The sequence below is a fragment of the Sinocyclocheilus anshuiensis genome, unplaced genomic scaffold, assembly GCF_001515605.1.
Source record: "Sinocyclocheilus anshuiensis isolate Anshui unplaced genomic scaffold, SAMN03320099.WGS_v1.1 scaffold71, whole genome shotgun sequence".
Classification (NCBI taxonomy): Eukaryota; Metazoa; Chordata; class Actinopteri; order Cypriniformes; family Cyprinidae; genus Sinocyclocheilus; species Sinocyclocheilus anshuiensis.
This window is the reverse complement of record NW_015548203.1, coordinates 1199655-1212858: the sequence shown is the minus strand read 5'-3', so window position 1 is coordinate 1212858 and position 13204 is coordinate 1199655. Positions and strand designations below refer to the sequence as shown.

Genomic DNA, 13204 nt, shown 5'->3' with positions numbered 1-13204 from the left:
TATATATATACATATATATATATATATATATATATATATAACAGTATATTACAGTGTAACTTTATAATATTATTTTATTTTATTTAACCTTTTTATTTCATATTATTATTATTAGTATTAGTATACTATTATTATAGTAAAATTGATATTGTGCAGCCTTACGAACAAAAAGAGAAAAAAGCATTTTAAATTGCAATCACAATTTCACTAAAACTTAAAGAATAGGCAATTAAAGTTTTAAAAAAGAAATCATCACATAATTGCACCCCTATTTTTCCTCATGTACATATTTTTGTTTATCTCTGACAGGTTCCCCAGATAGTGGATGAACACTTGCGTGTTTGATTCCTGGTCATTATGACATCACGTCCTCCTCTGTTCTCATTGGACCATCAGGTCGGGATGTTCCGGGTTTTAAGCTGGAGCAGCTGTCACTCTACCACATGGCCACGCCTCCTGTGGATTCTGTGGGTGTGGCTAAACCCATGTTCGTCAGTTCACCAGCACTCGCACCCACATTCCATCAAAATCCCGGGGGACATCACCTTGGGGGGCCTTTTCCCGGTCCATGCCAGGGGTCATGCAGGGGTCCCATGTGGAGAAATAAAGAAGGAGAAAGGAATCCACCGGTTGGAGGCCATGCTGTACGCACTGGACCAGATCAACAGCGACCCAGAACTGCTGCCCAACATCACACTAGGGGCCCGGATCCTCGATACATGTTCCAGGGACACTTACGCTCTAGAGCAGTCTCTGACATTTGTCCAGGCCCTCATTCAGAAAGACACGTCTGACATCCGCTGCTCCAACGGCGAACAACCGATCATACGCAAGCCTGAGCGCGTGGTGGGTGTGATAGGGGCATCAGGAAGCTCAGTGTCCATCATGGTGGCAAATGTCCTGCGGCTGTTTGAGGTGAGAACTCATCTTAAACATATGACAGTGAGTGAGTGAGTGAGTGAGTCTGTACAACATTCAGAATTGAAGAATTGGCTCCAACTATCTATCTATCTATCTATCTATCTATCTATCTATCTCTGTCTGTCTGTCTGTCTGTCTGTCTGTCTATCTGTCTGTGTCTGTCTGTCTGTCTGTCTGTCTGTCTATCTATCTATCGATCTATTGATCTATCTATCGTTCTATCATTCTGTTGTTTTATTGTTTTGTCGTTATGTTGTTCTATGTATCATTCTATCTACTGTTCTATCTACCATTCTATCGTTGTACCTACAGTATATCACTCTATCTGTCAGTTTATCGGTCTACCGTTCTATCTATCGTTCTATTGTTCTTTCTATTGTTCTGTCATTCTCTCTGTCCATGAGGATGATTAAACATTATGATAATTAAAACATTAAGATGATTAAATAAAAAAAACAAATATAATTTGTCAAAATAGTTATATGAATTTCTTTGATTTTCAGTTCATCTTACTGTAACTGTACTTACCTTACATTCAAACTTGAACTGCAGTTCTGCATCTTGTTTGCTACCTCACTTCAAAGTCAGGAATTGATTTGGAATGTAAAAGGTATTCTTAATTCAGTTCTGAATAACACAGCCCTCATATATACAGTATGTGTATTTTCTTCAGCTTACAGTGATTTAAAACAAGTACGACATGTTCCTGGATCAACATCCTTAAACTACACTCTGGAATTCCTGGAACAACAACAAATTAACTATTTTGTTTTTACGAATAATTTTTTTAAGTTTACATCAACCTGTCATTTCCCTTTGATTGTAGTTTTAGGACTGAAAACGCCTTTGTGTTTGCCCCACCATACCAGCCAATTTGCTTTAAAATGGTCAGGATCTCAATGCCTACAGGCCAGGACCTCGCTTTAATTGACAAGGAGGATTAGAGAGACCAGCTAATCATGTTGTCGGCCCTAGCTCTCTGGTATCCAATAGGCTTCTGAATATTAGTTCTGCTTTGTCTTATATCCAGCAAGCATTTAGGCTAATTTTTATTCCCTACAGCTGTGAGTTCTCATTCTATTCAGTTGTTTTTACCAAATTTTCGATGCTGAAATGTTGTTTCAGTTATAGTTTGTGTAGTTTGGTGCAGCAGTCATTAATACTGCATTCTGCGCTTGTGGAATTTTAATGGGAAGGCTTGGATAACTCACAACTGGACCATACGAATGCTGGTCAGGCATTACAAAGCTGTGTGTTGTGGCATCAAATGTTTCATGTGCATCTCGAAATGCCAACCTCCCTCAATACGTCATGGTGGGGGGAAATGATTATTGCATATCATATTCACTTTGAGCAACAATCATATTTAGTGATCCTCATCCAAATACGCAGAGCTGTAAATACCTGTTCTGTTTAATTTTCCATCATTGAACTAACTGCTTATTATATTGAAAATGTTGTTCTTTCACTGGCGGTCAAAGGTTTGGAGTAATTAAGATTTTTAATGGTTTTGAAAGAAGTCTCTTATACTCACCAAGGCTGCATTTATTTGATAAAATACAGTAAAAACAGAAACATTGTGAAATATTATTACAATTTAAAAGAACTGTTTTCTATTTGAATGTATTGTAAAATGTAATTTGATGCAAAGTTGAATTTTCAGCATCATTACTCCAGGCTTCAGTGTCACGTCATACTTCAGAAATCATTCTGATATGCTGATTTGCTGCTCAAGAAACATTTATTATTAATATCAGTGATGAAAACAGTTGTGCTGCTTCATATGTTTCTGTAAACTGTGATACACAACCATTTAAAAGTTTGGAGTAAGATTAAAAAATAAGTAAATAAATAATATTTGTATTCAGCAAGGATGCATTCAGTTGATCAGAAGTGACAGTAAAGACATTTATAATGTTACAAATGTAACAAAATGTTTATTGTAAATGCTTTTGTATTCATTACATAATAAAAAAGACTTGAGTAATGGCTGCTGAAAATTCAGCTTTGCGATCACAGGAATATATTATATTTTAAAATATATTTAAATAGAAATAACTTATTTTAAATAGTAATAATATTTCAGAATATTACTGTTTTTTTTACTGTATTTTTGCTCAGTAAATGCAGAATTGGTGACTTCTTTCAAAAACATTAATAATCTTAATTATTCCAAACCTTTGACCCCCAGTGTAGCTTTTAACCCAGCCATGACCTTTCAGCCCAATTATAGTTGCTAAACCTTTCCTGTAACTAAATATTGCATATGCATGAGTGAACTTGTGACTCAGAGTGTCCAATTTGCTTGTCGGAAAAACTGGAGAGTACATTGTTGTTGGATCAAGCTCAATTTGGACAAAGATAAGAGAGCACATTTGTGTAATCGGCGGTTTTTTGTGTGTTTGCTACAACAAAAGCATGGAGAAACAACTACAGCGAGAACTGCTTGGCGCAGACTAGGCTGTGATTGGGCATTATTGGCAACCGCAAGCATTTATGATCAGAATTCTACCCACAACAAAGCACAAAACCCATGCACATTTTTCCTTTAAGCAAACAAAAGCTGTGGGAGCTTTAAACAAGTGTGAACAACTATGCATTATTTGTCCTGAAACTGCTCCAACTTTCTCCCAAGAGGATCATACTTGGTGGCTCTCTCATATATTGCAATATTAGGCTCGTCTGAGAACACATGGCATGGACACCCTGCCCGGGAACGAGGGAATCTCTGTAACGAATGGTGTGATGTGCTCCCCTAGTCTAAGCTTTTTTTGCGAAGGCTATCTCGTTCCCTATATCCTCGGGTTCCACAGGACTCAAATCTCTTCCTACATGGTTCTTATGTTTGAAATGAGAAGCCGACATATTGTTCAGAGAGCATGTAGAGAGTTTTTTTCCTTTTTTGTAAGGTGAAATATGGAAATTGATTTTATGAGAGTCGACCGAGTGACAGACTAATAAAGCTTTTTTTTTAGCTCTTCTCTAATGGAGCAAGACAACAGAGTCAGAGGGTTTCTATATGCCGTCTACGCTTCGCTGTGCACTGGTTAAGATCCCAAGAGAAGATGTTTTTTATGTCATAATACAATTTGAGCTCCCTTAACCATCGTCTGCGATGCATTTTTGAGTTAAAGAGCCCTCACTTCATTTGCGAACAAAGGCCGTGTTGATCGCTGATTGATCGTAATAGAATTGCTTTGACAAAACAAAAATGTTCAAGACAGACCCACGGGAAAGAAAGTCTGAGGTCTTTTTAATATCTCATTTGATTCTTTTATGAAGCAGTGGAGAGCAATTGGAGATTTGCTTCTGCTTAGTCTGCAATCTGAGATACGATCTGAACCATTTCTCCAAATGATCTGAGCTGCTCTCTACATTCATTATGCAGCGTTATACCCTTGATGTGCTTAAAATGGACTCGCTTTGTCTATTTTTATTTCTCCAAAAGAATTTTAGGAGAGGATGAAGTTGAGTAAGCATTTGGAGCAGTGTAGGGGACACAAACCTGTAATGTCAGATTAAAGTGATCGCATGAATGCCGAGGCCTCACGTGTTTATTTGTGATTGACCGAAGAAAAAATACAGCTGTTTTGTTCCTAAATCCAGCATTTCCAGTTCACAGTTGTCATGGAAATGCTGTAATCTCATTAACAGGGACATTGCTAAGCCCCTCAGTAGATTTCTGCCCTTGTCAAATGCATATTTACATGTTTTAGGTGATCCAATAAGCTGGTTATGACAAAATATCAAAGGCATCTTTGAAAATTCAAATATTTAACTGTTTATTAAACTATGGTATATGAAACCAATGAACATGAGAGTGCCTTCAAACCAGAAAAATCACACTTAAATACATCAGACAAAACAATGCGTTGCGCCATGATAACGGTGTAGTTATGGCATTGACATATAGTTTTTGGACACATTTTTCTTTCAAGAATGTGAAGGAACTGCAGGGGGTGTGTAAGTTGATAGAAAGGTAATAATGAATTATATCGAATGTAAAATATATAAATTAGACTGCATGATAATCGCAATATATCTTAGTGCATTTAGCAAATTAAAGGCTACAAATTTACTTAAATAACTGTATAGTCTGTTGCATTTCCTTATTTTGATTATCAAATTATATTTTATTTCACAGTACTATTGTAATTTACAACAGTAATATATTCCTCATTTTTATAATTAAGTGTCATGTCATTTGTATAATTAAGTTAAAAATACTACTACTATCACCACTAATAATAATACTAATTATTATTATTATTATTATAACAGTAATATATTTCATCATCATATTTATAAAGTTAAAAATACTACCACCAACAATAATAATAATAATGATAATAATTGTATTTTTTATTATTATGGTTATAATAATAATAATAATAATAGAAGACATTAAATTATTTTTTTTTAAATTATTATTAGTATTGTCGTTGTTGTTGTTGTTGATATCATTATTATTATTATTATTATTATTACTACTACTACTATTAACTTGAGAGAACTGCAGACTTGCAAATGTGTAGATAAATTATTGAAATATTAACATAAAATCTCAAGTAAACATTTTACATCTAAGGGGTTCTGCTGTCTTCAATATGAATACAGTACCATAGTATACCAAAGTATTATGGTTTTACCATCTAATTCCATCAGTATACCATGGTATAATATTGTAAGTGTACAGATCAGTTCACTGTGTCTATATACAATGTTTCTTTATTGAATTTTCCCAAACAGATTTCATAGAAATTCAAATTTCATTTAAAAAAACACAAAAACCATGAAGTGCATTTCAATTTCACAGGATGTTATCCCATTGTGCTGTTGTAAATGACAGAAAGGTGTTAGACAATAGGCTGTATCCGTGGGGACAGCTGTCTGTAGCCAACCCTCTGATTAAACACACGTGGAATAAAGTCTGAAACGAATGCGGAACAAAAGCAGTGGTACAGTGGATCTTCATTAACCGAACCTTTTTGCGTCTGTATGATGAGGAGCACAGCATCAGCGCGAGTGATTATTCCAGTCTACAGATTGCTCGCTGAAGCGTGGACAAAGGTTGGACAGCCACCTCTTTCCATTTATCGTGTTTTTGTTGTTTAAATATGCTTGGGACAGTTTCAAACAGCCATTTAGCCCATGTTTTGCATACGAAAAGCCTGTTGTTTCGCTGATATTTTTACACAGTCGATCATTAAGATGTGTTTGATGTGTCAGAAACATCATGAAAATATCATGAGACAGATTGTGAGCACAATGCTCGGGTTCTAGAAATTTCTTTGATGTTTGTGACACCAAACACCTGTTGTTTGTGGACAGTCTTTGTGTTTATTCGAGTCTTTGCGGCAGGAATGAATCTGTGGATGTGTCCCAATTCGCATACTTCTGCTATGCACTGAAAGTATGTTCTCCACTGATGATTGCAAAGCATATGATTTTTAGTAATGAGGCTTTGATTGCAATGTTATGCTTACATACTACTCTTGCTATTTCTACAGTATAATAGCACAGTATGCACATTTTCTGCATAGAGTACTGGAATGATCTATTTTATTATTTTTGGACTCTTTGCACTGACAAACACCAAGACATTTTATGATGCAAACTTGAATTAAATATGCAAAACATTTTTTTTTTTTTTGCAAATTGAGCTCTTTGCACTAACAAACGTCAAAACATTTTTACATAAACTTGAATTAAATTTGGAAAACAATGGTTCCCTTTCAGTCGGTCACTCTCGACGTCACGTCGACCTGGTGATGGTCACGATCGCTGCCTCTCGTGTCTGGGCACGAAGCACGCTGAGGTGGCTTTCGTGGATGACTCATGCTCCCATTGCGGGGGTATGACCATCTCGGAGTTGCAGACCAGACTCCGTTACCTGCAAGGGGGTGGAGTTATAAACTTACATCTTCATCTACCCAGAGAATGCATGTAGCTTACTATATGTGAAAATGATATATTGCCAAATATATTATATGGCAATCTATCACTCTATATCACTCTTGATACAGTGCAATTTATGTCATATATTACATGTACGTATAGGATTTGGCACCATTTTCTACAGCTGAACAAATTAAAAATAGCACTGTCACAAACTCTTCTTTTCATGCAGGGGTTGCAGTGGGTGTTAGCCAAACAAAACATGCACCAATGCACACTTGGAAATCCATCCAGGAACCTTTGGCACACTGTTCAGTGAACTATAATTTGCGATGAACTAATTCTAATCTCACATGCTGTTTAGGACAGATAGTTTGTGAATTGGGATGCAGCATGAGTTTTCAGTTCAGCGTTTCTTGAGTCACAAGAGGGGCCGTATCTCATGCTTTCCACAGTCAGGGCGAGTTAAATGAGATTTTACTTCACCCCACGGTAATGACTCTCCCCGTCAGACACTCGCTTTAAAGACGGCACGTCCTTCCCGCTTAACAGACAGAGATGACACATCTGTGAGCATGCACAGACCTTCAGTGCACCTTTTCAGAAACAGAGCATGCTGGGAGTCATACATGTATACACATAAACACACACACACGTCTTTCTCTGAGTCGCTCGGACATCTTTCTCAGATGCACACGCACACACACACACACACACACACACACACACACACACACACTCATTTGGATTACAGAGCGGTCACAGACCTTCCAATGAAAGCGGCACATAAGCCCCGACAGACCGCATGAATTGCAGTAAAAATCAGCACTTCAGCAGTGCAGCAGTTGCATAATTGTAAATGTCATCTCTGTGGTCGTTCTGGCTGGATGGGACGCAGTAGCAAACCGCATGTTTTTTTAATGATAAGACTTAGTGCTCTGGCTGATGAAACAGCTTCAGGTACTCAATTTTTAACGGCTCGTCTTTATGTGGCATAAAACCACTGACTCTTAGTTTTATGGGGCAGATTCAGATACGTGTAGAACAGAGGAGTTTGATTGCCTCTCACCAAAACAATCACATGAGGTTATAAAACAAAGAAATTCACTGTATGTGAGACAGGGGTTCTTATTTGAACTCAACACGAGCATGTTGTTTTTATAGACAACAAAGGTGTTTCTTTAAAGCTCTTCCCTAATTGGGCGAACCAAGCAGGAAAATGTGGCTGATAGGAAATTCGAACAGCATTAATATTGCAGGACTTTTTTTGTTTTTTGGTGGACTCCTGATCTCCTTTGAGATGCATTTTTAGTCTGTCTAATAGTCATCGTAAATTATTTAAAGTGTAGTATTTATTTATTTATTTTTTTCAAATCTTACTGAAATTCAAAGGTACATCTTTGAAATGGTGGTTTTGCTTAGACTTGCATGTGAAAATGTTCAAATGGAAATGACTTAGGTCTGAAATATTCTCTGTGCAGATGCTTTTAGCTATGCAATTGCATGAATATTTGCATTTCAACATGTATCTGACTACATTTCATAAAGCAATGCAGATACCTGGGTTATTTTAGTATCACTCATTGTTTTTATTGATAGTTTAAATGAGTTTATATTTTTTTTGTTTTTGTTTTAATTTTCGTTAAAATCTTTTTTTGTAATTTTTGTAATCTTATTTTTAAATATGTTTATATAGTTTTTAATAATTTTATTTTCATTTGAGATACTTTAGTACATCAAGTTAAACTAAATTAGAAATATTTCCTTGACTTTTTAAATATTTTAAAAATATTTAATTTCACTTAATTTTTATTTTATTTCAGGTAAAAAAATGCTTTTTTATGGTTTTAATTTGACTGAAAAAATGCTGTAGAAACAGTTTTGACTCAGACATTGCTAGAAAATTTCACAGACAGTTACAAAGAAACAGCAAGTAACACATTAAATTAAACATGAAATTTTGACGTAGAAAAACTAAAAATAGTATTTTTGTGTAAAACATACTCCAGTAATTTTTGTTTTATTTGCAACTTCAAAAAATGTTTACAGTGTAGTCTTACTTAACTATAATAACCTGCACAAGTACTTGACACATTCTCAGTGTTGTCTCAATAGTGTTATTTTTTTTACTGTAAATGTCTTCTTTTATACAGTCTTTCAGGACCCCATGTCACAGTGAAGCAAATGTTTGAAGTGAATCATGTGAAGCAAGTTAATACACCCGTCAAGTATGTTCAACCTGGCCACAGTGTATTGACTAAGCACTTGGTATTTGCATACTTGCATAAAGTGTATTTTTGGCCTTATTCCACACGGCATAGGCCAAAAATATCCTCTAAAAGTACCCAGACGCATGCTTGCTGTACATATTTACCCATCTGTTGCTATCGAACCCCAAGATTTGTTGATTTACCTTGTGGGCAGTATGCCAACATATGGCGCAGTTGTGCTTTCTGGCGTCACGAGTTCGAATCCCGCCTTGTGGACCTTTCTTGATCCCATCCCCCTCTCTCTCTCTCCCACTTGTTTCCTGTCATATCTCCACTGTCCTGTCAAGAAAAATGCAAAAACGCCAAGAACAACAACAAAAAAAAAAATCAAGATTTAAAGGGTTGCTAGAGTTGCAGTCAAATGCATGTTCCATAAAAGATGTGGTAAGTGATTTCTGAGAAACGCTGTTTAAAGTGGATTGTACTGAACACCAAAACACACTTCTAGCCAATCACCAGTAAGGGGCGTGCCCACTCATAATGGGGGAGTTGCATAGCATGTTCATGAATTTCGGGGTGGAGCTATTAAGATGAGAGTGTGATTCTTATGGGTAGGGACATGTTTGTTTAGGTGATTTCAAATATCAACAGCGTTTCTCAGAAATCGCTTACTGCACTTTTAAACCTGACGTTTTATTATTCAGGTACAGTAGCTGCTAAAACATGTCAAAAGTTTATCTAACTTTACAAACTTGCCCAGAATGATTTTATTCAAACCATGACAGTTCAGCTGAAAGAGAAAACTGCCTGCAGAAGATGACAATTTATTTAATGCAGTTGTTCTCACCTGGCTTTGCGCCTCATTTGTTCATCTCATAATGTAGTCTTTGTCATATTTTCATTTACCTTGCATAGTATTTATGTCACATAACCTGTCCATGTTGCTATATTACTAACTTTTACCAAGTGATGGCTGAATCTGCAGCAAATACAGCAGAGTTTGAACAACAAAAGATACTGAAAGCATGTTCACCCAAAAATGGAAATGTGATCACCCTCAGTCCATCCAAGATGTAGAAGAGTTTGTTTCTTCATTGGAACAGATTTGGAGAAGTCATTACATCTCTCACTCAGCAATGGATCCTCTGCAGTGAATGAGTGCCGTCAGAACGAGAGTCCAAACAGCTGATAAAAACATCACAATAATCCACACCACTCCAGTCCATAAATGAATGTCTTGTAAAGTGAAAATCTGCGTGTTTGTAAGAAACATCATTAAGATGTTTTAGCTTCAAACCATGCTTTCGGCTAAAATATGAGTCCTGTATCCTATAATGTTGCTTTCTCCAGTTATCACGTCTGAACCAGGAAAGAAATATGCACAGATCAAGCACAGTTTATAAGCAAAAACAGTCTAAAACAGTTCTAAACAATTGAATTGGTGGATTTTGATGTAAGAGAACAACAGCAGATTGATTTTTTTTTTCATTTGAGAAAGCCTATTATGGATTACAGACTCGTATTTTGTCCAGAAGCGACAGATTAAAGTTAAAAAGCCTTAATAATGGAATTGTTTCATGCAGATTTGATGTTTATTGATGGAGTCGTGTTGATTATTGTGATGTTTTATCAGCTGTTTGGACTCTCATTCTGACGGCACCCATTCACTGCAGAGGATCCATTGGTGAGCAAGTGATGTAATGCTACATTTCTCCAAATCTGTTGTGAAGAACAAACAAAGTCATCTACATCTTGAATGGGCTGAGGGTAAATAAATATTCAGCAAATGTTCATTTTTTGGTGAACCATTCTTTTAAATGTTGATAAGATTGTTTATTTGCTATCCTAAATATGCATGATTATATGGTTAGTTGTGTCTTTTTTTTATTTTTTTTATTCACTTCATGCTATCAGAACAGACATGCAACTTAAAAAATGCTGGTTTGATGCAAATTATTGCACCCTTTACGGCAAAGCATTCTTGCATCGTGGCATAAATTGTCTTCTGACTCGTAAAATGCGTTTTTAGAAGCATTTGTGTTCATGTACTTGTGTGAGTGTGTTTCTGGCCTTAATTACATTGTCTTCGCCCTGAGCCATTAAACAGGGTCTGGGGGTCTGGCACTTAGCTGCAAAATTAGAGGACCTTTGGTGCAATAAGCTGCTGGCTTCTGTTCAGAAAATTCAAATTGAGTCTGTAAAATAAAGTGCTAAAGAAAGGAATGAGAAAGCAAATCACCAAGACAAATGTTTAACAGTAAGAGTTTTGAGGACTGAAATCATTTTGTGAGGTGCATGTTTGAGCATTAATCATTTAGAAATTGCATGCAATGGGTCAATGAAGGGATTATATTTTGATTTAAGATTTATAAAGGTTTCTTTGTGAATAAATAATCATTGCATTAGTCGTTCCAAAGGAACTGAGTTTCCACAGGCACCTTGGCTGTCAGAGTTTCCTCTAATTGCCGTTATTGTGAGGTAAATGGTCAGTAATTGCACTGATGTCTGTGGCAGTTAATTCAACTGAGAAAATCGTGGCTATTTTTTGTTGAACTATAGGGAATGCTTTTGTGTGAACTTTTTCTTGTGTCAGTTGTTATTATTATGCATCGAGACACTGAATTATCAGGCTGTCAGCAGTACAGTTTTCACTTGCCAGTGTGAAGTCCAGCTGATTGTCCTACTTATAAGCAGATGTATTTGCGTGAAATCACCCTTACATTAGCTGGATGCATAGTATGCACAATAGACAGTGGTTAAAGGAAGAGAGTTTAGTTTTGACTGGTCACCAAGTAAAAAAAAAAAGAACGCATTTACAGTAGAAGTGCATGCACAGTTATTTCACCATCTGTTATGAATGTGTGCTGCCAGTAAACACGTGAACCCTTCTCTGTTTACATAGAGGAAAATCCAAACAAAGGAATTATGTTAGTAACACAGCAGAAGTTCATCCGCCTAGAGCAGTCTCACCGCTTAAAGGATTATTACAACTTTGCAGCCCCCCCCAAAAAAACAGCTTTTTGTATTGAAGAATTAATATAAGTACTTCAACTAAAAGCTGCAATGTGCTTTTGAACCTTGAAAAATGCCCCGTTGACTTCCATTGAATGTTCATGTATAATAAATACGATTTTTTGGGGCTTGTTTTACAAACTGAGGGATAAGATAAAATGATTTAAGTGACAGCATGCTGTTGAAAGAACTGAACTTGTATTGAACATTCCTTTAAGGAAACAGGCTAAAAGCACACTTCATTTCAAGGCATGTGAAAGCATTTGCTCAAATATTCTAGAAATTTGTGAATCAGATTTGTTAAAGGGGTCATATGATGTTGCTAAAAATAACATTATTTTGTGTATTTGGTGTAATGAAATGTGTTTATGCGGTTTAAGGTTAAAAAAACACATTATTTTCCACATACTGTACATTATTGTTTCTCCTCTATGCCCCGCCTTTCTGAAACGTGTCGATTTTTACAAAGCTCATCGGTCTGAAAAAGCGAGGTGTGCTGTGATTGGCCAGCTATCCAGTGCGTTGTGATTGGCCGAATTCCTCAAGCGTGTGACGGAAATGTTATGCCCCTTAACATACTGTGATGCCGTGTCCCGGCCGGAGCGACAAGACAAAAACATTAAAAGCCATTATAAACGAGTTATTTGTTGCATCCAGTGGGGACATAATTTGGGATTATAATGACTTATACTGCCTTTTTACGCATTGCATTGCATCGTGCCGCGTAAACATAAAACCATGTCTGCATTTGTGATCGGAGAAATTACAAACAACAAACGCTACTCTACACTGCTCAAAACTCGCGTTTGAATCGTCAGTGGCAAATTCTTTAAATATGAAAACGTACTTACAGTCTGTGAGTCAGAACAGCCGGCATTGTAGTCTACTCTACCAGGATCAGGAAACAGTCCTCCATAAAATGCGCTGCACACATCTGAATATTTGGGTTGAACTGTTCTGGAACAGTGTTGTAAATACAACTTAACCACTGATTTCTAGTTGTGTCCTCTTTTGGAAGGCCAAACAAAGTTTCGGCTTTCACAACGAAACACGGCATCACACACGGCGGCCTTGAGTGAGCGGAGGTGGGCGGGTTTGCGGCAACCACATGTGGCGACCCCGGGCTGGACTCCGCTTCGTCCACGGTGAAAGCCGATCCGGCG

The 13204-nt window shown here is 36.7% G+C and overlaps 1 protein-coding gene across 1 annotated transcript in view; it reads left to right on the top strand.

The window, feature by feature from the left end:
* The window catches only part of LOC107653428 (metabotropic glutamate receptor 6-like), a 58128-nt gene that overhangs the window by 9123 nt on the left and 35801 nt on the right, over positions 1-13204 (top strand). The window contains exon 2 of the mRNA XM_016440139.1: positions 310-915. Coding sequence (XP_016295625.1) covers positions 358-915 — 558 coding nt within the window. The 5' untranslated portion in view covers positions 310-357. The remainder of the gene's footprint in view (positions 1-309; positions 916-13204) is intronic.